The 26,406-nt window shown below is 39.2% G+C and overlaps 1 protein-coding gene across 33 annotated transcripts in view; it reads left to right on the top strand.

The window, feature by feature from the left end:
- The window catches only part of ADGRL2 (adhesion G protein-coupled receptor L2), a 157,409-nt gene that overhangs the window by 62,119 nt on the left and 68,884 nt on the right, over positions 1-26,406 (top strand). For all 33 annotated transcript variants that reach the window (XM_068199946.1, XM_068199944.1, XM_068199952.1 and 30 more), the window contains one exon: positions 24,109-24,322. In XM_068199946.1, the coding sequence (XP_068056047.1) occupies positions 24,109-24,322 (214 nt within the window). The remainder of the gene's footprint in view (positions 1-24,108; positions 24,323-26,406) is intronic.

The raw sequence follows: 26,406 nt of genomic DNA, 5'->3' as shown, positions 1-26,406 counted from the left end.
ACCATTATTCAACCCGCCCAAAGAGATGGGCAGGGAAGAGGTGGAATTGCAGTTTATTATTTCTCCCCAGTAAGAGTGCCAGTGTCATACATGGAGTTCATTATCAACTTCTTCTCACAGGGAAGTAGGAGGAAGGAAAAAAAACAACAAAAAAGGTCATTAGTGTCTGCTTAGCAGAAGTGCTGTCAGGAGAGCTGTTTTTATTCATCTCCCCGTGCCTGGGCAGGGAGCGGGCGGGAAGGGCAGGGAGGCCGGGCAGGGGTGGGCGGCGCAGCCCTGGGCGCCTGCAGGTGCTGGGCTCCCCTTGCGGGCGCTGCTCGGCTTGCGTTTAATAAGCAACGTTCAAGCCCTACCGGTTTGCTTTCTCTAGGAGGAACGGTGAAAGCATGACTTGGTCTGGAACAAAAGAATGGGAGGTGCTAAATTAGCTTTAGGCATAGTGCTGTCCTCTGCAGGTGTAGGAATAGTTTGGGATTTCTTTGTTCGTTTCCATTTCTTCTGTTCATTTCAATTCTGTGACAATTTCATTAAAAGTTAAAGCTATCTACGAACAGTTAAAGTGGAAGTTTTTTCTTCTGTTTTGTTACTAATTTTTTTGAAATGAGAGGATGGGACTAACCCAGTTTTAAAATTTTGTGTGACCTGGTCACCAAACCCAAACAATTCAGTTTTCCATTCCAGAAAATGGGCTTTTGAAATATGTCCATTTGTAATGCAAACAAGTTGGATAACTTACTTTATGTGGCAATAATGCCCAAGATTTGAAGAACTGTGTGTTTACTAGAATTCCAGTCTTTTTTCCCCAGAAAAGGTCCAACATAAGTAAATAAATAAACAACATAATTTCGATACTCATTTAGTAAAAGAAATAATAGTACTTATTTACTCTTTTCAATATGAGAAAGGAGGAAAAATGTAAAAATCTCCACTGAAATAGCATTAAGCTAGATAGATCTACAAATTGAGAAAGGGAAGTGCAAATTCAGTTTAAAATCTATGTTTATCACTGTGTTTTGTTAACAATCTCTGAGTTATCCTTTATCTTATAATAAAAATACAGATAAAAGATAAAAGTAAACAAGAATAAATTGATTATCTAAATACAGGTTTCTTTCTGACAATTTAAATAATTGGATTTTGATTCAAATGGCAATTTAAGTGATTCTGAACAATTTGATTTACATTCATCATTTCTGTTTCCAGAGATATGGGTGACTCTGCTTGTCTCCCACTCCTTGCTTATGCAGTTATTCCTTGGATGAGGATTTAAATTGTTCTTGTTGCATCAACAGACCCTTCTCATCTGCAGCATGTAAACAAGGCCAGCGATGCTGCCTGTCCCGTGCAGGGAGAGCTGTGGGGCAGGGAAACCAGAGACCTCTCTGAGCTTTGGTCGGGGTTTCCACCTGCAAGAACCTGTAGAGCAGCAGAGCTTCTGTCCCTCCTGGGAGTCTGAGGGATCTCTCAGATATCCAGTCTCACCACTTGCTCAGGAATTTCTGAGTAATACTTGTCACCAGAAGGGATCTCTTTTATCTGGGTTGCTGCCGGTGCAGCTCCTTGGAGTTCTGTTTTCCTGTCAAGTGCCCGTGGGAATTTGCTAAGCACCCTGGAAGTGACCTAAATATCGGCTTTTACCGTCCAATTAACATCATAACTAACCTTGGAGCATTCCTCATTGTTTGGCGGTTGTCTTGAATTCACCTTTTAATGCCAAAGACCAGTGAATGTACTCTACCAGTAGACTGCAGATTTACAGTAAGGAAAGAAAAACACTGCTTGTGTCTACCAGTAACTTAGATAAAAGAAGCCCTTTGGATCGTGTGTGTCTCAGGCTAATTTTTGTGCAGCCCTGTGTCTGGGCATCAACTGCACATTGATGCTCAGTCCTAATGTTTTCCTTTGTAAAGCAAGACCTGTATTTAAGGATTTGAACTCAGACTGGGGGGATGCTATTCATATTTACATTCCCTTCCCCTCTCCAGATTTCTGTGAGTGTAACTTAATTAGTAAGTTGATCTTAACCTTTTCCTGCTGCTGCTTAATTTTTAGAAATGCTAACAACCTTTGGGAATGGTTAGGTGGAGCTATTCCTGTCTAGACAGTAAATACAGCTTAATGACTGTCCTGGTCTTTAAACAATCTTTAACTCATTGTGAAGTACGGGCTCCCTTATGCTTAGTAGCTCGGGGGACACCTTCAGCATCCTTACCATTTTTCACACAGAAAAATCCCAATCGTATAAACAAATATGTGTATTTATTAGCAACAAAATCTTACTCAGACCTTTCCATGTGAATCCTGCATGTCATATTTTACTAATGCTCAGCTGAAGCCAGACAGGCCAATAAACGAAGCCTCTGAATCTGCAATGGATTTGTGGGGACTGACCCCAGCTTTGGTTTTCAGGGATACTGTGACAGTGTATTATGCTTTATCCACCTGCTGAACAAAATATGGGAGTTAATTTAGCATAATCTGCACAGTCTGCAGATTTCTTACCGACCTCTATGTTTCAAAAGTCACTGTTCATTATGGAAGTTTGAAAGCAGACATCAAAGTAGTAATTCTGGCGGACACTGAATTTCACACAAATTCTGAGGGAGTTGTCAAAATGTGAAAGCAAGCATCACAGAAGAAAAGCAACCAAATGCTAGTTTTAGTTACTTTAATCTCTTCAGGATTTGTTTAACACGTTTGTGATGTTGCTTACTGCTGGCTGTGTACTCTTTTGGGCATGAAGGTGGCCTTGATTCTTGTCTCAGGCAGTGTTTTTTCTCACTTCATCAGAAACTGGTCCTGATTGACAACAGACATTTGTGTTTTTAAACTGACTGTTAGAAATAGTCACAATGCCACAAAGAAAAATAGAAGACATATGTCCCTAGGAGTGTGTAGTGAACGTAATCTATTCAGAGGAGTAGTTCCCAGTGGGCTAGCAGCAGGGAAACTTAAACACATGCATCGAAGGATTCAAGAGTCAGTCTTCATCTGTTTATCCCAAAAATATGTGCTTTAAGAAAAAAAAATTCATCTATAGAAATTTTTTGTGAGCTGTTGCAGATTTTACTCAAACCCTCACAAATAAACTTCTGTAATTCACTTTGCTGAGTTCATAAATGGTCGTGTCTGCGACTGTCTGCTAAGGCTAAAGACTAAGGTGCCTAGATTTATGTGCAAAACTTAGTTTTTAATGTAGATTAAATATGAACAAAGTGCATGCTGTACTTATTCATGTTCTATTACAGCCCACACAAAGAAAACAGGAAAGTTAAGACTCACGGTCTATTCTATAATTCAGGGTTTTTACTGAAATTTGAAGGCAATTTAAGCCACCTACTTATTTCAAAGGTAGTATCGATAGACCACCTGCTGTTGACATGAACTAAGAAAGATGGAAGGATGTAAATGACTTTAGTGATTTGCCTGCTTTTGAATACAAATGAGGCTAACAGCCTCCCATCCTGCACTCTGGCAGTGAGCTACTGGAGTGTTTTCAGGGTGCTTTATTGGAAAGTGAATGTTGTCACCATGAATTATCATTAGACTTTGTTGTTGATAACTACTTGTTAGCCCTGGATAATTCAAGTGTAATTCGGTTAGAATGTTTTAGGTATGTCACTAATTATGTATTTTGAACTTGCATTTGACAAGGGAAACTACTTCCAGCTGAAACTTGGGAAGACTTCTTTTACCTGCACATTGACAGATTTGTGGTGGAGAGTGAGATTCAAGCTGAATTAGCTGGAAGAGAGTAGAAGGCTGCCTGTCCCAATCCTGTTGTCATAAATGTAATGTTCCAAGCTCAGTCAGCATTTTCAGTGAGTCCAGGGAAGATGTGTAAACTTGTCTAACAGTCATCTGTGCTTTTTTGGTGAGAACACCAGGAGACTTAACTTTTAAGTCAAATATTCCAGAAATGTCTGTGTGCTTTTCTTTTAATGCGGATGCAGAGGCCTTTGTGATGAAGACATTTCTTCCAGTGGCAAAACAAAGAACTAGGAAGCAAACGATTCAGGGCAGGAAGAGCTCAGTCACTTTTTGGGTTGATGAGATAAAAATCTGAACAATCGGGAGCGTCCCTTCGGAATAGCTTAGCTGGCTGCTGGGGGAGGTTTTTGGACTGATTTCCATTCATTGTTTTCAGTGACCCTTCTTGAAGAGCCTGAAAGGCGTTTTTAAAGTCAGTCACTCTTTTCTCTTCACTTGTAAGTTTTGAAAGCACACTGCAGTGATTCATCTGTGGTTGCAGACTGCCACTGGCTGTCTCCTCCCATGGCATCAACCATCCCTTTGAATATTTGCTCCCTATTCCTTGTTTATGCGTGGCTTCAAAAGCAACAGTTGTCACAAAGAAACAGGCTATCCTAAATGACAGCTTTCACTGCCTTTAAGATCACAGGTCAAATTGGAAAATGAAGGTTCAGGGATGATTTGATAGCACCAGATACTATCCTAATATCTTTGTAAACTGATCTTACACTTTAATTCAGCATCATAAAACCCCAGCCAGAGAAATGTCTGCTTGCCCTTATATGGACAGCTAGCATAGCATTAATTTGCTTATGAGATGCTTTTCTTTCTGGAAGACTAATGTGCCTTGGTTCCTATCAAAAATAAATCAATTTCCTGTGAAAACTGGCATAAATCAGATTGTTTCTTCATGTTTTTACAGTGTTTGTCAGAGTTGCTGTTAGCTATAGCTCAGTATTGTCTCCTGATGAATTGTAGCAGTGGCTGAACAAAACAATATTAAACCGGTTTTGTTAATCCTGTTTTGTAATTAAATACATCTTTCATATAAATCCTGTTAAGATTTGAATGAAAGGGGATTTATGGAAACATGACTTGCTTTTTGTAAGATAGTTTTAGGATTATGAAATGAACACTGGGAAAAAGAAAACTTTGACTTGCTCACAGAGTAAAAGATTTTCTCTTTGTTATTTTTGCTTTGCTGGTGCTATGAAAAAAAATATAATAAGAACATTCAAGCTGGGTTGCCTGTGGTTTAACTCTAATTCCATAGGCTGCACACTCTTTCTCCCCAAAATCCCCACAGCAAGTGACCTTGTCAAACAAAAGTGTGGAATAATGGGAGGCAGCCCAGGGACTGTGGCTCATTTACAAGCAGCTGTTTGCTACTGTCAGAACAAAGGCAAATCAAAGTTGCATTAACGGGGTATGACAGGCACAGTGAGCAACTCCCCAACAATGTTCATCCTCTCGTGTTGTTCTGGTTATAATATTGGTTTGCCTGAAGGAGAAAATAGTCATAAGGTCAAGTCAGACATCTATGTTTGCAAAGCCTTTCAAAACTGCAAACATTATTCAGCTTATCAACTATTGATGTTTTTTAACAAAATTAACATAACAGCAAATAAATGCATATTTATGTGCATGCTTGGCTTTTTGTATGAGTATTAGAGCCATCTAGAGAATTAACAATTGTATCTTAACAGCAAGTTTGTAGTCTTGTCTGGCCTCTTGTCTGATTCAGCCAATCCAAGAACCAAGGCAATTGTAGATAATGTGGCTTTTGAACATCTGCATGGCATCCTAGCAAGTTTAGAGGACCACTGTCTCTTCTGAATAGCTTTTGTAGTTTACTGCTTTATTAGAACTTTCCTCTGTACCTTGCAAAATACCACTAGATTGTCTTACCTCATGGTAAAGAAACTGCATAAATGATGTACAACCTTCCTTGAACTTGTATTAAAAGTGTGCTCTGGATCCGGAGAAACATCGTGAGCAAGGTCTGTTTGACTTAATTGAAGCCTGGCAATGTGGGGCTTCTGGAAACTGGACACTAAAAAGAGCACAGGAAATTTCTTATGGAATCGTGGAATATTTTAGGGAAAAAGATCCAGAATCTAGCCTATGAGTGAGCAGTACTCCCTAGCCACAACTGAATGGAATAAGCAGTAGGTGAGGTTTTAGCCATGTGAATGAGCCTGTTGCATAACTTGAGCCCGTATTGCTCAACCCAGTCTGTCATCCAAAATTAGGATGAATCATTTAGACTGGCTAAGAACATGTCTGAGAAAAGCTTGGGAAGAAAGGAAATTCAAGCTGAAAGGACAGGAGAATTGCTGGACCTAAACTTTATAACAAGGCACACAATAGGCAGCACATTTCTTAGTGTTTATTGTACCTCACGTAGGGTGATAAAGGCTGAAGGCAAAGTGACTTTTAACAGTCCCCAAAGTGCAGTATTCCCTGAGAAATACAGTTTAAAGTGCCTTGCTGCCATTATGAAATTTATAAATAAAAATAAGGAAAGCAGTAAGACTTGCACATTTATTGGGCAAATGGATATGACTACTATGTCATTAATAGCTGATCAAAAAGATCTATGTGTTCCATAAAACAGCGAGAAACTGTCTTTTATATTTAGCAAGTGTTTTGCTTCTGGTATAAATTCCTGAATTGCTTGATTGTTTTTTTTTATAGGGAGAGAGAGACTAGGAGGAGGAACAAGAGAAAAAAATGCTTTTAAAGTAAAATATAGTGCAGCTTTAAGGCAACTGTGGAGTACATTTTGGTAAGGGCGTTTGACATCTGCTATATTTCACAATTCAGATATGATAAACTCATTTAGAATTTAACAATTTGAAGTGTAGTTACTTTATTTTCAGCCTAATTTGCAGTTTAGTTAGGCATGTTGAGGAGGTACAAATGTGAATAATGTGGATAAAGGCCAACTAAGATGCAGCCAGTGTATCTCCTAACCCTTAGAGACAGTGTGCTTGAATTCTAAATATTAAGGGTAAAACTTTCAAAAGTGCAGTGGCTTGCATGCATACCAAGTTGTACTGACAACATCTTTTAAAGTGCTAACATGGATGTGAATTTAATTTAATTTATTCTCACAAACTTGCAGTTCTAGCTGTATGTGTTATAGTATCATGTACAGGTGCCAGCCAAGATTACGGCTCCATTGAGCTCTACTCATCCAAAAAGTTCTATATTTATCAGCATGGAGAGCTTGTCGAGTTTCCTTTCACTGCCGTTATCAACTGTTTTGAAATATTCAAAACCTTAGAGTGATACTGAAAACTTACCCAGTGTCCAAAGCACATTGTGTATTTTGAAGTGAGAATTAGAACTGTACTTGTAAAGTGTGCTTGCATTTAGCTTAACACTCAAAATAGAAGATCACAATTTGCATAGGAAATTTGGTAATACTGATTTATTTCTTGGAAAGGTTCAGATTTCTTATACTGCTCTAGATGCCGTACAATGTACAGCAGTTTTATATCATCATCTTATAGTCAGTATATTTATCAATAATTTAAGAAGCGGAGATTAATTTTGTTGTTAATCAATCTGTTAAACTTACATGACAATATCCTAAATTCTTTTCAGTTAATGGTCATAATCTTTCTGGGAAAGGAGGACATTTTGTGCATTGCTTTGCTTGAATAGTGCTAAGAGACTAGCAGATGGTCACTTTCCAACTGGTTTCCCTTGAAAAAAAGAAATTAAAATATTATAGTGCCGGGGAGAGATGTTGTAATGTGTCCCTTTCAAATTAACAGGTCGTTTTTTCCTACTATTTTATGATTGTAAAATAGCTCAATGTCACATAAAAGGTTAAAAGCTGGAGTAAATGGCATCATGGGAAATTTGAAATAAATAGGGTCTCATATGGTTTATGGCGCTATACTTGAACACACAAGGAATATATTTCTTTCCTTGAAAAGGCATTCTGTAAGAGCTTACTATGCTAATGTGAACTGTGGGCACAGCAGATTCTATTCAAGTACTTATAATTCACAAGTTAATTTTTTGTATGTTTGTTTACTAAATCACACCTTTCTAAGGCCACTTGTTCAAACTGTTGGCAAGCCTAAGAAAAAATGTAGTATTTTCACAAAAAAATAAGGAAGCCAAGATTCCAGTTCATTGAATTATTCTGCAGGTGTCTTAGTGGTTACTTTTCATAAAGCACAGACCTTCAGAACTGATCAAGGTTTAGACTCCAAACTGTCATATTTCATATTAGTGCCAAATTTGTTTTTTCGTGGTAGAACTGCCTCCACTCTGATGTTCTTCAGTGTCCTAGTTCCAGCAGCCCTACTGAGCAAGGCTTGAACAAATTTAGCTCCTTTGTCTGCTCCACTGGCTGGTTAATTGCTATGCAGGTGAAGAAAGATGATGGGAAAGCCTCCTAAGGCTTCTCACTAGCTCCTGAGGTGAGAGAACCCTTATTTTGTCTTCTGATATGCCATCACCTGTGGCTGTTACAGACTTGGTGTCCAGAGGCTAACAAGAATTGCCTAAAACAGATCTTTAAAAATTGATGAGTTTCCAATTTATAAGTCTGTAGGATTGTCATGACAATGAGAAATGCTTTGTCTTTCAAAACCATTAGCCATAGTAGCCTTTAAAATTATCAGTCTTGTGCAGCTAGGATGTTTTTATACTGAATCTGATACCAAGACAATTTTTGTTTTCAACTGGGGATTGTGAACTGTATCTAATCCTGTCAGGTACCTGGGAGGAGAAGGACCAGGACCAGGGAAAGAAAGGAGTCAGTGGAACATTCTCCTGCGCACAGAGCTTTTTCCTCAAGTTAATGTTTTGTAACTTTCACAAAGGGGAATACTATGGTTAGCTGTTTTGGAATACTATGGTTAGCTGCTTTGGAGTTTCAGTCTCGTCTTACTCTCCCAGAAAGAGGCCTATAAATAAGTTGCCTATAAATAAGCATCACAACTAGTTTGTTTCAGAGTGCCTTTAATTTTTTAGTCCTGTTTTGGTTTCAGTCCTTTTTGCTAATATAGTTGGTACTCTGTGAAGAAATGCAGGATGCAGTGCCTGTATTCCTTCATAGAGGAATGTCTGTGGTAATGGCAAAAAGAGGGTGTTTAGAGAGGTGATGAAACCTGGAGATAGAATTTCTCTAAAAGTAGCTTAGGCCAATTACAATTAATAACCATTTTTCATAACTAGAGCAGGAGACAATTGTGGATGTTTCAGCATCCACAGGGACATACAGGGACATATTAAGATTGTGTTTGAGTTCAGAATTGTTCAGAAACTGCTTCTCTATAGCTTAGTGGTACCATGCCCAACCTCCGAAAGCAGGCAGTGCTCAGCGGGCAGTGCTCAGCCCAGCGCTGCCCTGCAGCACTGCTCTTGAGTGTTTGAAGGCCAGGCAGTGAGCTGAAGTTTGCAGAAGCACAGGAGCAGCATCCCACTGCTCATCCCACCTCTGCCTGGTGCAGCCTGCCACAGACAGAGGTGGGATGCCCTTGGCTCCCACAGGTACGGGACAAACCGCCTGTTTCAGTTCATACAGTGTGAGTAGCAGGTTGGATTCAGAAGAAGAGCCAATAATGCTCTACAAATACTCCCCTCATAATAGCAAAGCTTATTGAAGTCCAGAATTTAGTGTTATAGAGGATAAGAAGTTTGAAAGCTTTTGTTCAAAATTGCAGGAGTCTAAGCAAAAAGGTGAAGACAAAAGATAGTGGATAGAATACTGCTCAGAGGACATAAAAATTCTAAAGAATTGACAAATCAAATTGGCCACCTGGAAGATTGTTCAGAGGAGAAATATCACCTTATTATGGCTTCCTACCAACAGAAGAAACAGAGGTATTTTTTTCACAGTGGATTATGATGGAGCAGGTCCTGGGTAATATTGAACTCCTTTTCCAGCATCATGTGTCACTGGGAAAGCCAGTGACACCATTCTTTGAATCTTGAAGTATGTGAAACTTGGATGATAAAAACAGATTGTCACAGAGATGTTTAGCCCTAAAGGTTCAAGATCACTGAAATTTAGCAAGAGACATAAAAGTAAACTGGTTTCTGTCATTGTGCTCAGGAATCCAGACTAATTTTTCAAATAAGAATGAAATAGTAGTAACAGTGTGCCATAGTAAATTATCTGTAAATCAGCTACAGGCCTGTTTTTCTTCTGATGGATGCACATGTGTATTTTGCAAATGAATGTATTTATACTCAAATGGCTCAATCATTTACATTTGTGCTATCTTTTCTGATGGAAACTTTTATTATCTTTTTTTTGTTTTGTAAGGCAATCAAGTTTTAGAGGCATATACAGTCATACAGAGAGTAATGTGCATTATTGTAATTGGTTGTAACTAATCCATAATTGTACGTTTTTGACTGGGATGACAACTAGAGGGGCTTCAGTTCTTAAATTATGTGGGAATAATTCTTCCTATATGTGATTTAAGTTTTATAGCTGTAAGAAGCATTTGGATTAAAGACTATTTTGAGCGTATAAGAAGAGGCAGGAATGCACTTCAGCTTGAATTATCTCATGATACTCTGCAACTATGAATTGTTTTGGAACAAAGGTCAAAATTGAATTCAAGCTCTCTTAGCTACCAAATACCAGCATTATATTTCCTTGAAAGAAAAATATGGAAGGGATTTGGATTGGGTTTGGAGGAGAGTTTAGTTTGCTTTGATTGAGCTTGCTGTGGAACAAACATTTGTTGCTTTTTATGCACTGAATGTCTGCAGATCTGTTGAAGAAAAGTTTTACCAATGTCTTTAGTTAATGTTTGAATAGTTGAATATTACAGCAGAAAAACTGTGTCACACCATATGTTTTGCTGAGATGTTTGGTTTATCTACCAACTTAACAAAAAAAGATGCCAGTTGCTAGAGTTAATAAAACTAAATAGCCATCTCTGAGTAGTAGCTGAGCAGACAGATGAAAAGGCTGTCAGCACACCACTTTCAGTAAAAATGGACAAAAATAAATTAGTAAATTACCTTTACCCAAATGGGGTGTCAAGATGAAGTTTTGGAATTATGCAGTGAGTATCCCCAGTGTCTCATTGAAACTTGGATCCTGAGCTAAATCTTTTACATTCTTTATATACTGAAAGAAATGAAGATCATTAGAATGGTGTACAGCAAAGGATTAAAATCATAAGGGTGTATCAGTCTTACTACTTTTAACATATTTTGCTAACATTAAATTTATAAAAATATATTAAAGGGAATGGTTTTAGTGGTTGTTGCTTGTAACAGATTAGGAATGAAAAGAAGTTTTAACCGTTGGTAAAATAGCAAGGAACCAGTCAACTAGTTGCAGAAGATTCAAAGAAGAATATACAGGAAATTTTTCTGGTAGTTTTTTTCTCTCTGTAGTTCTTAAATGGAGGTTTTTATGGGGTTTTTTTGTTCTCACAATTCTTCCCTGTGTCTCTAGATTTTCTTTTTCTTAAAGTAAACTGGGAACATAATGTACTTTCCCGTTGTTCCTCCTATTTCCTTACTTTGAAGATACTTCCTCTAAAATCTGCTTCAGGATTTCTTGAAGGATGAGATAGAGACACTAATATAGTTATCCTCCTTTTTTGGCCTTCCTGATGCTGAAGCACTGAGAATTGCTTATGCTCAAAGTTTGGTGCTTGTCCAGTGGCCATGTGTGATTACACCAGAAACAGAAGGAAAAAAACAAGTTTGGATATGTTTATAGAAGCTAATTATCATCTCAGAGGAGAAAGACAATGATGCATTGAGCTATCTGAATGACTTGGCATGGAGTCAATTTTTAATCTATTTTGTTGTGCTTTTGAAAGCATATTTGTCTTGTACTTCCCTTTCCCTCTTCATCTCTTTCATAAGCATCTTGCATGTCCATGAGTGGAACGAGTGGCTGATTCCTTCTTCCAGAAGTGCTTAAGGGAGTAGGATCACAGGGGAACTGGAAATACCTGGGGCTTGTGACAGGCTGCGATAACCAGGCTGAAGATGTTAGCACCAGTAAATTAGAAATGCCTTCCTAGTAAGCGCGTAAGCACAGCTGCTGTGGCATTGCAGTGCCATGATGAAGCTGGCTGTCCCGTGTCTCAGTGAGGAGTTGTTGGGGCTGTGCTGGAGCTCTCTGGTCCATCCCTGTCCCCGTCTGCAGGCGGAGGATGGATGGCGCCGAGAGCCGTCGTGTGCGGTCCCGCTCTGGCGAGCCCCAGCTCTGCCTGAGGAATAGAAAAGCCACTCTCTCCGTCTCTGACCAGAATGCATGATAAGGTTTGATGTCAAAAAGGGCAAGATTGGGCTCACAGCAATTATGGCAGAGGCATACTGGTTTCCTTGACAACCAGATTGAGGATTCTGTGTGATTTATTATTTACCACTTCAAACTCTCATTCTCTGATTTAATTAGAGAGAAGGATTTCAATAAGTCCCCTCCCTTCCAAATTTAAATACCCCCACATTATTGCTACGACCAGCTACACCTATCCCACATTGATGTGGCTCTAAGCCAGCTATAAATTTGGCTCTGTGTTTAGCATTTGGAATATCGGGCAGGTTGCTCAGACAGCAGATAACTGAAATTCAGTGGATGTTATGTTGGGTGGTGACTTGTTAATCTGCACTTACTAGCAGGAATACTAGACCTCGTAACCTTCTCTTCCCACCCAGTTTTTCAAGGGACTGCAACAAGTGATACTTTTCAATTGTCCTTATAGCCATGGGAAAGATAAAAAAAGATAAAAGTGTCAGTTTCCCTTGCTTGGGCAATTCACATTATTTTCTCCTTGAAGGCTTTATTAGCAATACATCAGCCACTGTTGTGTAAACAAAGAGTGTATTTTGATACTTGGGAGCTTTTTCTACTAACAGTTGGATAGCTGTTTGAAAAGAAAAATAACTCCTGAATTGTGGCTAAAGTTGGGGAGTACCATAATCTGTTCTAACTTGAGATGTATTTCAAATACGTGGTTCCCATGTTTATAAAGCATTGACTGAATAGTGATCTTCAGTGCCCATTCTAAATTTAGCAATTCAGAATAGAAGTCTGAACACAATAATATAAATAATAGAGATTTTTATTCAAATGTCACTGGCAAATTTGTATCATTATACATCAAGATTGAAATTGGGTCCTTCAAAGGGCATTTTTTCGCAAAGTACTTTCTTGGGTTGCGTATTTTTTATTTCGTATTCAGCATGAGGAGTCTGCTGCATTTAATAAAATAAAATGAAGGTCACAGAAGATCACTGGTTTTCCCATAATGTGTTCCAGTAGATGACTGGAAAAAAGGTAGTGTTTGAAATGCACTGAGGATCCTCTGTGCAGACTATGTAGAAAACTTGTGTCATTTTTTAATTATAGGGTGGACTTCTTATTTTAATTGTGTTTATTTCACTGCATACAGTCTTTCAGCTGTACCACTCCAGTTTTAATTTCAAAAGTGTATATATGTTTTAGCATCTCCACCTCAGGGAGTTCCTGAAGTGAGTCAATAGGTGTTGCTCTTCCCGTGGTGGGCTGAACGTGAAGCTCACTGAGTCAATAAAAAGACTTAGAGTGACCTAAACACTCTTTGTGTCAAGTTCTGGCTCACTCATGCACCAGTGCCCCATTAGGCTGTTGAGGGAGCCTGGCTGCTGAGGGAAGATGCTTCTTTAAAATTGAGTAGTCTAATGAAGCTCATTAATGCATTTTTCGTTAGAACAAGAATATTGAGTATCCAGGTTAAATTCTAAAGAATCTGTCCTGCACTCACTGAGGTTAATGACAAAGCTCCCAATGATATTAGTGATGCAGGATGAGAACTTAATTGAGGTAATTAAGATTCTGCTTACCTAAAATTCCCTATTATTTTCAAGTAGACAAAATATTACTAAATTGCTACTATGAAGAGTTGTATAATGTTGGATCTCAACACATCCTTCAGAGGTGACAGCAATTCAGTGGGAGATAATACTATTTCTGTATTTTGCATTTGATTCTTAAAGTGCCCTCGTAGTCTTCTAGAGGCTTGTGTATGTGAAAACTGTTGTAGAAAATGGGGTTCTGTTTGGTTTTGGAGCTCAAACGTTGCCTTTATTGTATATTTAAAGATAGAGTGGGCCACACATTGCTGAATCCCAGTAAGGATTTGGAGGTCAAATTCAGCAGTGGCAGTGATAGAAAAGGTGCTGCAGTATTACTATGGCATTGTATAAGTTGCAGAGAATAGTTTAATTAAATGCAGCTCACTTTGCAGTACTGTAGACTTACTAAAGTCACTGTTTGGACCAAAAGAAATGCTGTTTGCTCACTGAGTAGAATAGATAGGATATCCAGCTGTAGTGCCTTCCAGGGAGTCTAAAGCCTCTGTTATAAATGATTGTGTCAGGATGCCTAATTTAAATAGTTACCCTAACACCTGCTCATTCCTGCCGCCTTTGGACACCCCTAACCTCCTTCTTCCCTCCTTGGCATCCCCAGCAGATTAACAATTCCCTCCTCAATTACGCTGCCATAATGGCCACTTTGATCATGCTCGGAGCTCGATGTGGAAATTACCGTGATTAAGGACGCAGCGCTGCAGAAGGCAGCAGCAGCGCAGGGGCGGGCGAGCGGAGCGGCCTGGGTGCGCGCAGCTCCGGGCAGCCGGGTGCTGCCCCGAGCCCGCAGCGAGCTCTGCAGCCATCCCCTCTGCCTGCCAGAGCCGCCTGCCTGTTCGTGCGCCTCACGAATGCAGCGGGAGAGCCCCGCGCTTGCGGTAGCGAAGCGGCGCTTTAGGTGGTGTGGATAAAAAGTGGAGCAATCAGGTCTTCTGTACTTCGCAGCTGTCTCCTGAGATACTTGCTTTAAATATGCGGGGAAAGATTTCTTAAAAAGAAAACTCTGACCTGGGATAGTGAAGCACCAAGCAGATTAATTACTGAGAAAATTACCTTTCACATCTGTAGTAATGGTGCAGCACTTCTATCTTGCTGGTTTTGAGTTCGTATTTGAGGACCTAAGAGAGATTTTTTTCCCGGGTGTGGTGCAGAGCTTTCCTAGCCCTTGCCTTCATTATGGGTTGCATTAAGATCAATGCAGAGCTTTGGAAACACAGTCTTCCAGCTATCAGACGTGTGCTTCTAAATTGAACGTATCAGCAAATGCAAAGTTTTCCTTTTTGTGTTGTGCTGCAGTGTCTGTTCATCCCTCTTGTTACTTTCTAATATAAATAGTATTAAATATGGAACTCTTACTCGATTATGGAAAATTGCTTAGTTACTGTCTTAGTACTCAAGAGATTTCAGGGATCCTGATTTTTCATTTATTTCATTTGAACCTTCATTAGCTGGTTCTCTAAAAGCTGAGAGCATTCTTGCCATACACATTTGTGAGGAAAACACAAATTCCAGGACTGAAAACCAGAATTCAAACTCAGAAGCCCTGAATTTGAGTCCTAGTGGAATTTAATTATCCTGTCTCTTTATCTCCCTTGTCTTTCATGTTTGCAATGAGGCATATGGATACGCAGTTCCTTTACAGGTGATTACCAGCAGTTTGATGGGTGGAAAAGGTGCCTGTTTCGTTTATTTACTCTGGAAATGGTACCTGTGTTGCCATTCTTACTCACTGCTGCCCAAGGAGCATGTCAGAACTGCATATATTCCTTAGGAGTTTTTTAAATTACCTCGTTGTTTACAAAAATGAAATATTTTTCCTTTCTTCATGCAATTTATTATTCAGAAGATGTTCTTATGTATGTAGAATTTTTTCATGATTCACAGAATGTGACAGAACCTTAAGTATATTGTAACAACTGTGTGGTACATCCCTCTCCTCTGTATAACAGTATTTTAAAAATCCACAAATATTTCATAGAAGGTAAGGTCAGGAAGAAAGCCTTTCACTCTGACATTTATTTTCCAAGATTGCATGCTACTCTTGTCTCGTAGCTACTTATGGGAACATTTAAAGTGATGGCACATTTACCTTTAAGTACATTCATCACATGGCTCTTGTTTTCAGAAGGTATGACTGTATATTCTGATTTGATCTGCAGGATCCCTGCCTTTATGTTTCCAAGGGTTCTACTTTCTACCCCTGAGTTCTCTGAAATGTTTCTGGAGCTACACTTACAAGAAGGGGGTTGCTGTGCTATTTGCATGCTCATAAGCACTCTTTAAGCAGCTTGCCATCATTAAAATTAAGCACATAACTTTTCCACTATAAATTATACTGTGACAGTTGACTTCACCCCATAATTTTACTGAAACAACAGCGAGTATATGAACTCATATTGTTTCTTGATTCCATTTCTAATGTATATATAATTGTGTTTGAAAACAAGAAAATGCCCCATTTTTAAGTTTGCAGATGTGATCTCAAATACTGCCATGTGGTGGCAATTGTACAATAATTAAATCTGTTATTTTTTTAGCACTAGGGCTGTATTTGGTATTTTAAACTCTGGCAATTGTAGAATAATATCTTAGTTTAAATGAGCCAGAATTTTCAGGTATCTTAGTGAGATTAAATGGTTTACTTTCTTACATAGGTTAGGGTATAGCCTGCTAAGAAGGTGATGTACACAGGACACTAAGGGTTATTATTAGCACCCAGCATGTCACCTGCTGGGATGATTTGGCTTTCACCAATGCACATATTCCCAAGGAAATGACACATCTCTGCATGGCTTCTACCAGCCTCTGAGGTGACAAGGCTTTGGGTTTCTTAACGATGGGAAGAAAATAGTTCTTTTGTCAGCTGCCACTCTGAATACTGATGATGGAAATTCCCCTTTCTTCCTCTTCCTCTGCCCCTCCTTAACACATGGTTTCCAATCAAAAAATGATTGCAATAACTGGAAATATAAATTGTTGTCAAGATACACTTTTATAGAAAATAAAAGAATATTTATTTTTATTCTGCTACCAGTATCCTGTGCAGAGGAAATAATTCAACGGGAAATCCTGTTGACACAACATTTCTGACACATCAGCCTTTGTGTGTCTTACCTCCCTTTTTAAGAGGTTGTTTCTGATTCAGAAGCTTCTCCTTTCCTGACAGGTGGTGTGCTCAGAGAGTTCACAGTAGGTAAACTGGAGATAACCTTCAGAGGGCGGGTTTACAAAGACCATGGGACTTACTTGCCTAGAGAAATTTTGAAGATGCAATGTATTTAATGGCAAGAAAGAAAAGGGTAGAGTGCTTTTTGTGAGCTGGCAGAGGATCAAGTGTGTATGATGTGAAGGAAAAAAGGAAGGAGATTCTTGCAGCCTGAGAACAGACATCTGGCTGGCAAAAGAAAAAAAATATCATTGGCAGATGAATACTCTTTTAAACTGGGATAATTTTAGATCAAGAGGGCAAAGTTTTGCTCTCATGCATACAGCTCCACTGAAAGGGGTGGGAAAGGTGCATGCATATGAGAATACAATGTGGTGCTAAGTGAGAACTGAAGAACATATATTTTTACATTAGATATTTAGACTTTCATGTTTAGATCACATGGTTTCCATCTGCCATATGTAGGCATTGCTAAAATGCTGCCAGGAACCAGGCTCTGGTTTGGTGACTTTCATTAAAGGAATTAGTGGTTTCTCTCCAGTTTCAGTGTGGCTGGATTCAAAGTGCAGAAGCCCATTTTCACAGTTTAGTATTAATTAGCACTCTAATGGCAGCCTCAGCAGGCAGGTGAAGGATTAAATGGGCATGAAGACCAAACTATCTCTTTCAAAGTAGGGTCGAGACTTATTGGGCTAATGTGGGGATGTGTGCATGGCTGCAGTCTGGCTGTTCTTGTTCCAGGTGACTGAAGGACTGGGGACTACAGGTCTGTCAGTGTAGCACTCATCCCTGTCCTCTGTTCTCTCCTGCTATTAAAGTGCACACACTCTCCCCACACACACCCAAACCCTAACAAAAACACAATCAAAAAAACCCTTTAATTCTGCTGGCTCAGAGAGACACATTCTTGTCCTTCTGAATGAGGGGTGAGAGCTGTTTGGGAGAATTTAAATGAGATCCTTGCTAGCAGTACACAGGAACGATCGACGCTGTTAGATTAAAAGGCTGAGATGCTGCTGCTCATTTTAGGTTTTGCTGATTCATTTAACAAGGTGCAGAAAGTAGGTAAGCCCTGACTCCTTTTTTTTTTGCTGAAGAGAGCCTCACAGGGTTATATTTGAGAATTGCATGGAGACTGAAAACATAGAAGGAAAATTGTAGTGAACCTGGAAGGCAGGACCCATTCTGGTGTGAGTCAGAGGGTGTAACTCTGGCTTCTCTTCTGAATCTCATTAAGCAGACATACGTACTTTATGTATACTGAATATTAAGTATATAATTACAGAAAATGACATGCAGTTTTAATTTTGCTGCTCACACTGCATCTTGAAAAGCATTAAAACCTGTCAAGGATTTTTCAAATTTTAATTTTCTAAAAGGCTAAATCATGTTCAAATAAAATGTAAAAAAATACTATAAAAAGCCTTCACTAGTTAATATTTCTAAAAGTTTTTATTGATAGGAATTCATATTCCATTTTTTAAGAGACAGGCTTCCTGATTTTAGTTATGCAATTGAAATATGAAATATCTGAGAAGCAGAATTCTAGAAATCAGTGTTAAGAATCTCCCCTCGCAGCTTATTTATTCAATGAAGAAGTTGCCTGGCTTCAGTGTAATTTAAATAGTCAGGTCTGTTCTTTAGGACTCTGTGCCTCTTTGTTAAAGTTCACATAATGAGATACTTTTATGTACTTTGTTTTGAGATAATCCCATTTTTATGAATGAGTTTAAAAAAATGAGGGAGGTGTCTCGTAGTAGAAAATAGTTTTCCTTTACTAAAAAATCCTTTTTCTCCCAATGCCTGCTCCATTCAGCATCTTAATTGACAAGAAGGAGTATATACATAAAATGGTAGAGAATCCAGCTGTAGGAGGGTATTTTTGAAATGATCACTTCCTGCCTAATTTGACCCCAGCTGAACAGTGGGGTTTTGTGTGCTGGGCTGCAGCACAGGCTGGCTGTGCACGGCTGCTGGGTTTCCCTGAAAGAGGAGCTGAGTGCTGTGAACTCCAGACCTCTGTGCACTGTCAGAAGCTCTTACTGTGCCAATGTAATCTTTTAATAGACATGCTTGCCAGAATGACTTTTTCCTTCAAAGACAGAATGAGAAAGCACACTTGTCATTTAAATTGCCTCTGCCTTTTGTAGTAGTTAGTAGCATTCTGTTGACCAGGGTTGGATAATTTTAAAGCTGTTTAACAAAATAACATGCTTGTCTGTGTGAAATATATACAGTGCTGAGAGACAGGGAGAAGTCTCCCTTGACAGAGTTCATGGGATTCTTTAGAAACTGCAGGATGCTGAGACTTGTCTGAGGAATTACAAAAGCTTTGAGGCGCCCATGTTGAGCATTTGCATGATTTTCAGATGGTGAAGTGTGTTCAGCTGTCTTCGTGCACCCTCCCGTGTGTGCAAGCATGCACTTCAGTGGAGAGGGAGAGGATTCTCAGCAGAGTTTTCATTGGGCTTTGCATTTGTTAACCATATATTATTGAAATGCTGCCCAGGACATATCACTTCATCTCGTGTAGAACTTAAATCATCATGTTGCATGATGTGGTAAAATAAAAGAGATTGTGAAAGAGACAACTGTAAACATTCTGTTTGAAAAGATGTGCTCTTTTCAAAAGACCTTTCTGTTACAGCCAAATAACACAAGAAGCAATATTTCCTTGCTCACAGAGACATACGTATCTGTTTCTGCAGAGATTTGTTTTGGATTCTCAGTTCTCCCAGTATCTTCATTCTTTGAAATAATTTTATACTTCCATGTTGACTTTCTCTGCGCTTTAAGTTTTAATCAAAGGTTCCTTGCTTCTGATGTCGAGTACTGATGTTAGCCTGTTTACATTCCACTATTTTTCCTCTGTATTCGATGAGCATTCAAATGTGGTGGTGCCTTTTTACTTTTATCTACCAAACTTAGCACACTCTGTTATTATTGACAGCTCAAAAAGATGGTATGCTAGTGGGCAGGATGCTGTGAATTATTAACTTTTCCTTGCGCTTTGACAAATTTAGGTTGTCTTTGTAAAGAGAAATAGATTCTCTGAAGGAACCAAGTCAGTGGAATTGTAAATAAGTATTTGCAAAGTTAAAATTTTTTAGCCAAATTAGAATTTACCACATTTCTGAAACATGATTTTGAATTATGGTTCTTGTACAGGACTTGTACTTTTCCTTTCATAGACTAAAATATCAGAGGAGAGATTTTGATTGTGATTTTTCCTTTCAGTTTGTCTTTCTTATATGGGTTGATCAATAAAGAATTAAAGAATGTATATTGCCACTAAACATCCCCTGTACCTTTTTTTCTTAGAAATGAGATTTCACAAAAGCAGTTTATTTGCTCCTTTCAATAAAGAGCCTGCACTCAACTAATTTGTGAGCAGATAAAATGTGCAGGAAACATATGTTTGCCAGGAAGCTTTTCTATAATCAAAACGGTCAGCAGGACAGAAAAAAACTGTTTTGTTTCTTTTTCTCATTAGGTATTAATCTTCTTCCATTAAAAAGAAAAAATAAATTAAAAATTGGCATACAACACTGATTAATATACACAAGCATGAGTGAATCAGAGACAGCATATGTTGCATTAGGTAATAGATGCTTATTTGAGTTAATGTTTAGGTTGTGCTGGAAGTCCCAGCCCAGGCACCAGCAAGGCCTTGGCAATCGGGAGCATTTTGGGCGGCAGACAGCAGGAGCGGTGTCATCCAGGGCACAGTTTGCCTCGAAGCAATTAGCAGGAAGAGGAGGAATGTTGATTTCTGCTGCCGGAGGACAGCCAAACAAAGTAGGTTTGCTCGAGGTTCGGTAAGGCAAGCAGCAGGTTTAATACAGCTTGGTTAAGAAAATACTCATGCGGAATTGCATTGGAGATACAAAGTTACTGGTGACAACAGTAATTATTGACAGAGCCACAAAAAACTCTGGAATGGTGCTGAAGCATTCAGATGCCGGTTGTTCACACTTCCATCCCGTGGCAGTGCATCTGTTTATCAGGAATTATCTCCTGAATGTAAATGAATTTCAGTCCTAAGTCATTGCACCTGTTGCCAAGAGGTATTTATTCCAATCACTTGCCTAAAGCGCAGGGAGTTATTGCTTGATGTTTTATGGCACCAAAAAAAAAAAAAAGCTGTCGTTTCAAAGTCATTTGTTCAGAGAGGAGAAAATGGAGCAAAACAGTTCATTTTATCCTAAGCACTGCTATTTGGCAGTATTCACATTTGCAGGGCACAAAGCTGCAATATTGATTTTTCGCTTACAGGGCCTCCCACAAGTTCTTTCTTCGATTGTCAGGATTGCAAGATGGATTGAATTACACTTTGCTTGTTGATATACTTATTTTTTCTTTGGTGATAGGAAAAAATTACAAATAAAGCTTCAGCATAAAGATCGTTGCAGCCCTGCTAGTGGACTTCGAATTTATTTATTTTATTTAGTTAAAATTCTTTCTGCACCACAGAGATTCCTTAGAGCAGCATTCCCACCTAACACACACTGCATTGTTTTGCTTTATTGCTTGCTGCTTTTGCAATGTAACACCTACATTGCAATCTCAGGTGTGTCCTCTGTTGCCTGCAAAGTAATATAACCCTGCTCTAATATTTTTAATGTTTGTCCTGATACAGAACTTCTTGCAGATGCCTGCAGGGGGAAAAACTGCAGGATAAAGCACATTCATAGTCGTTATAGCAGTTGCCATAGATGATGAAGTAAGATTTGCAGGCTGCTGATTTCTCTGTAGCAAAACTGCAGAAGTCTTGTGTTTGAATTCAGAGTATTTCCTAGCAGAAGAGGAGCTTGTGCTGCAGGATCCACAGCAAGGGTCAGTGCTGGTCCCAGGGAGCTGTGTGTGGCTTTGTCAGCCCTGGCCCCATAACTATCATGAGCTGCTGCTGCACACTGACACCTCAGCAGCTGTACCCCATGCCCCTTCCCTCCTGCCCTCCTGGTGCAAACACCTCTTTGGACAGCTGTAGGTGCTGTTCCCCTTCTTGCTGATGGAAATTCAAAAGGTTTGGGAGGGGGGGACTCCCCCAGGCAGGCCATGGTGGTGCTACAGGCCGTGGAATCCCAGCTGAGTGCAGGAGATGCAGGCACCATTGCTGCCAGCTGGAGGGATGAGCTTCCTGGGGATGGCATTAGCTTTGACAGGCGTAGTAGGATGTAGGAATGGCAGTGACTAGCAGCATTATATTTGGTCCCACAATGGCTGTTGTGATGGTAATTAATCAAAGGAGTTGCTGTATTCATGTGTGGTGGGGACTCTGCATGTACCCCTCCCTGTGCCCGTTTCACCCCCTCACTGAGCTGTGAGTGACTTCTGTCTTCACTGTATTAATTTGCTGCATGGGAGGAACATACAGGGTATTCATGTGATGGATTCCTGTTTTAGCTCTTTCCAGCTCTCAGCCCATGAGACTTCAGCAAGCCTTTAGTAATAGTGTTTGTTACTGCTCATGGTATGTGCAGCCACACTGAGGGCCAGGAGTGAATCTGAGATGGAACTTGATGCTTTCCACAGCACTACAACTCCTTCCCTTACTAAAAAATACTGAAGCATACTGGCTGAGTAACAGTGCTGGTTTCCTGTAGGATGTGATTCCACAAAATATAAAGACAGAACTGGTCACTGGGCTTTGGCCAGCTGTTCTCCTTGTGGCTGGGCAAGTTCATGCCCAGTCAAAGAGCTGGTCCTCTGGGACCTCATCAGTTGCCTGCAGTAGAAGGAGGTTAGCAGCCCCTGGCCTAAGTTCATTACACAAGTTGTACAAAAGCTGGTGCTGGTGCGAGGGGGAGGCAGGGATGTGCAGGTAGAGGAGGGGTGGATGGGAAGATGGGCTCTGGCTGCCAGGGAGCCACATCCTTATATTTGCGTGATCATTATAAAAAACTTTTGCCATCTTAACAGATAATCATCTGCATATAGTAGGAGTTTTAATACACAGAATTCAGTAGAAAAAGTGATAGCCTCTGGTTCTTGGTTCTGGTTCAATTTACTATGAAGGGGTTATCTCAAGTTCTTGATTTTTTTTAGGTACTTGCTTCCTTACTTCTTCCAGTGCATCATACTTTTTAAGAAAATTTATTTTCTTTGCTTTCAAAAAACCACAGAGCTCCAACTTCCCATACTTAGCAGCTATTTCTCTTTGCTGTCACAACTGGTCTCCGATAGCCTGCATAGAAATATTAATGGCCTTACTGGTTACTGTCTTATGAAGGCATTTTTTAAAAATAGGAAGTTCTCCTGAAAATTCAGGATTTACTATTTTAAAGAAATAGGTTTTTAGCACCACCATATTGCCCAGCTTGTTTTCCAAAAGTCACACAATTTTGTAAGAAACAGAAATACTGTTTAATAATAATCTATCATTAACTGTGTACAAGAAACTGTAGTATGCAGAGAGTTTTATTCTGATGTAATATATTCTTTTGCATTTAAAAATGTCTCTAAAAGACTAAGCATCTGGATGAATAGCTGAACTTTGTTTTGTTTCTAAAGTATTTTGCACTGCTTCATTTGAGAAGTTACTTATTTTTAGGAATTCTATTTAGCAGAAAAAAAAAGTTGAAAATTAAAATTAAAATTTAATGTATTGCTTTTGTGAGAGATGGGGAGGTTTTATGCAGTACACACTGTGATTTTTGGTATTGCTAATTCCTGTATTTGTTTCAAAATCCTATCTGTATGTAGTAAAGTTTATGTTAAAGACACAGTAAGGAGCACTGGAGTTTAGCTAGGTGAAGTGTCAGCATGTATATTTGGATCATGTTCATGCTGAGGTCACAAAATAGCTAAGCAAAAGTAACCAGCTCTTCCTGGAGAAAGGGAGACACAAAGTAAAAAAGACTAATGAAGTTGGAAGTTGGAACTACAGCTTTGGGCTTTTTTGTGGTTGTATTGTTTTCTTTTTTAAAATCACTTCTGCAAATCCTGCCTGCTCTGCTGCTTCCCACTTCCAGACACAGCCTGTCTGACTGTGCCCAAGGAGTGGAGCCAGAAGCAGAGAGAAAAGAGGTGGAAACTGGAACGTGCAGTGTAGCCATGCAGACGGGCACCACTGTCTGCCCTGCCCAGGATTAGAAGGAATGAGAAGGAATTTCCTCTTTTCCCAGATTAAGGACACAGCAGCCATGGTGTAGGGATGTGACAGTTCCATGAAAGATGCCTCACTTAACATGGTACCAGGTCAAACTGTGTAAAGGTGCACTTCCTTTAGCACACGAGAGTTGGTGCTTGTTTTTCTGCTTGGCAGAAAAATAGTCCAATTCAATGTATCCTTTAGGCTCAACCCCATTTTGTCCTCGTTTTTTCCCAAGGTTTCAGCCGAGCAGCACTACCGTTTGGATTGGTGAGGAGGGAGCTCTCCTGCGAAGGCTACTCCATCGACCTGCGGTGTCCAGGCAGCGATGTTATCATGATAGAAAGTGCAAACTACGGACGGACAGATGACAAGATCTGTGATGCTGACCCTTTCCAGATGGAGAACACAGAATGCTTCCTTCCAGATGCCTACAAAATTATGACACAAAGGTAAAAATATACATATCGTGGTAAGGACTAATGAGGAAAAATGCCTACATTAATACAGAGAGAGGTATATACTGTAAGAAATTAGTTGTGATTGCCACTTTGATATTCAGGTTGTATTGTTTCTATCTAATCATATTTAAAGGAAATAAAAACTACCAGCTGCAATTAGAGATTTTGGGGTTTTTTAATTCTGTAAACAGACATGAAAAAGCAGGAAGGTAACTTCAAGGAGAATGAAACAATTCAGGTATTTTGAAGATTCCCCATCTCCTTGTCTTTCAGGGGATCAAATAGCCCTGAGAATGTTTCCAAATGACTGCTGTATTTTTCAGTAAATGCAGTAAATCCCTGCCGTAGTTCCTAATAGTAGTTCCCTCCAATGGAAAATGTCAGAATGATTGCATGCCAGGATGATTATATGTCATTATGCATGTGTGTACAAGCATACATGTGCATATAAGTACAAGTTAGTGACAGTGCTTGACATTCAGAGGAGACAGAAGAACCAACCAAGAATCATAAAGCCATTTAGGTTGAAAAAGACTTTTAAGATCATTGAATTAGCCTGGTGCTGCCAATTCCACCTCTAAATCATGTCCCCAGCTGCCAATAGAAGTATTTTTATTACAAAAGGTGCATGAGAGCTCAGATTCACAGAAAGTCCTGTGCCAAAGGCTGTCTATGGGCAGCAGCCACCTACTACTGACAATTGTGGAAATGTCAGCACAAAGAAGTCACTGGCATTGCTACTGGAGTAAACTAAAAGACTGAATGAGTTCAGGACTGGTTGGAAGTTTTCCTCCCAGGGCCTTTTTCCTAGGGTAAGGAATCTAAACAAAAAGGGGATGGGAATAACCTGGAAGCTTTCTGGTACCCGTACACAGATGTGTCAAATGAAATAAGCAAGTTGTCCTGCCTTCTGTGCTCCATTCCCTCTGTCCTGTTTGAACATGGTAACACTTAGCAACATAGTCACCTCTTAAAAATAGCCTTCCATTTTGATTTACTGATTCACTGGAGTTGTCATGAGTGGGACTCTTACAACTTTTTATCATTTTTATGTGAATATGCAGATGTTTTCTACTTCTGTAGTCAAATATTTGGGCTGGATCTCAGCCTTCAATTTCAAATGCTGGAGGTAAATTGAGGATATCAGGTCTTTTATTTCTTGTTCTGTGTTGAACCCGTGGCTTGTTTTGTGATCAGTAAGGGAAAGGCTCCATTGCTACACTGTTAAAAAGTAATATAACTTCTTTAAATCATGTTTGAATTATCTCCTTGTGGTTCAAGTTCGTAGTTGTTAATTAGATCAAGCCAGATTTCCATCGAGACTGCAGCAGCAGTGTCATCATCCTCTAATCTGTCAACTCCCTTTGAAACCACCTTCAATTGCTTTTGTAAATGTAATGCCGCTCTGTAGACTTCCTTGTTGTGTAAAATGCATGTTGTGTTTTGATCAAAGTCTTCCTTATGTTCACTGCAAATATACAGATTAGGGTAGTCAGAGACAAATGTAGAGGCACAGTCTTGCTTGAAGTGACATTAGACTGTTACTGAAAAGCTGAAATTTCAGTTAATCAGCTGTAAATATATGATAGCAAAATGTATTTTTGAACTTCCCCCATCTTCTACTCTTAGGCTTTGTTCAACATTAAAATAAAATTATGAGTACATATAGGAGATTGGTTCAGATTTCCTATGCTCAAAGAGTTTTTCATTTTTGTTTGTCTGAACAAATGGTAAAGATAATTTGACACTTTGCTTTCTATTTTTGTCTGACATTTATAGCAATTTGGAAGTTTGCTTTCATAGGTTTCTTTCTTAGATCTTGTCATTAAGTAGAAAAGATGTCTCTTGTCTTGCTTAATATTTTCCAAAATTGCTCAACTTGTGCTATATTGCAAGCATAGAAGAATGTTGCAAATTTCTTATGAAATATTAAAAGTTCTTATATGTCACTTATTTATAACTGCATCGATGATTGTAATTTTTTGTTGTCTCAGGCAAATTGTTGTTTGGTGCTCAGCACATGTCCTTGATCTGATATATAAAAGTAACACATCAGCTGTATTTTGATGGCAGCA

This window comes from Anomalospiza imberbis, chromosome 9 (assembly GCF_031753505.1).
Source record: "Anomalospiza imberbis isolate Cuckoo-Finch-1a 21T00152 chromosome 9, ASM3175350v1, whole genome shotgun sequence".
Taxonomy (NCBI): Eukaryota; Metazoa; Chordata; class Aves; order Passeriformes; family Viduidae; genus Anomalospiza; species Anomalospiza imberbis.
Note: the sequence above shows the minus strand (reverse complement) of the source record. Positions and strands in the feature narration are given on the sequence as shown.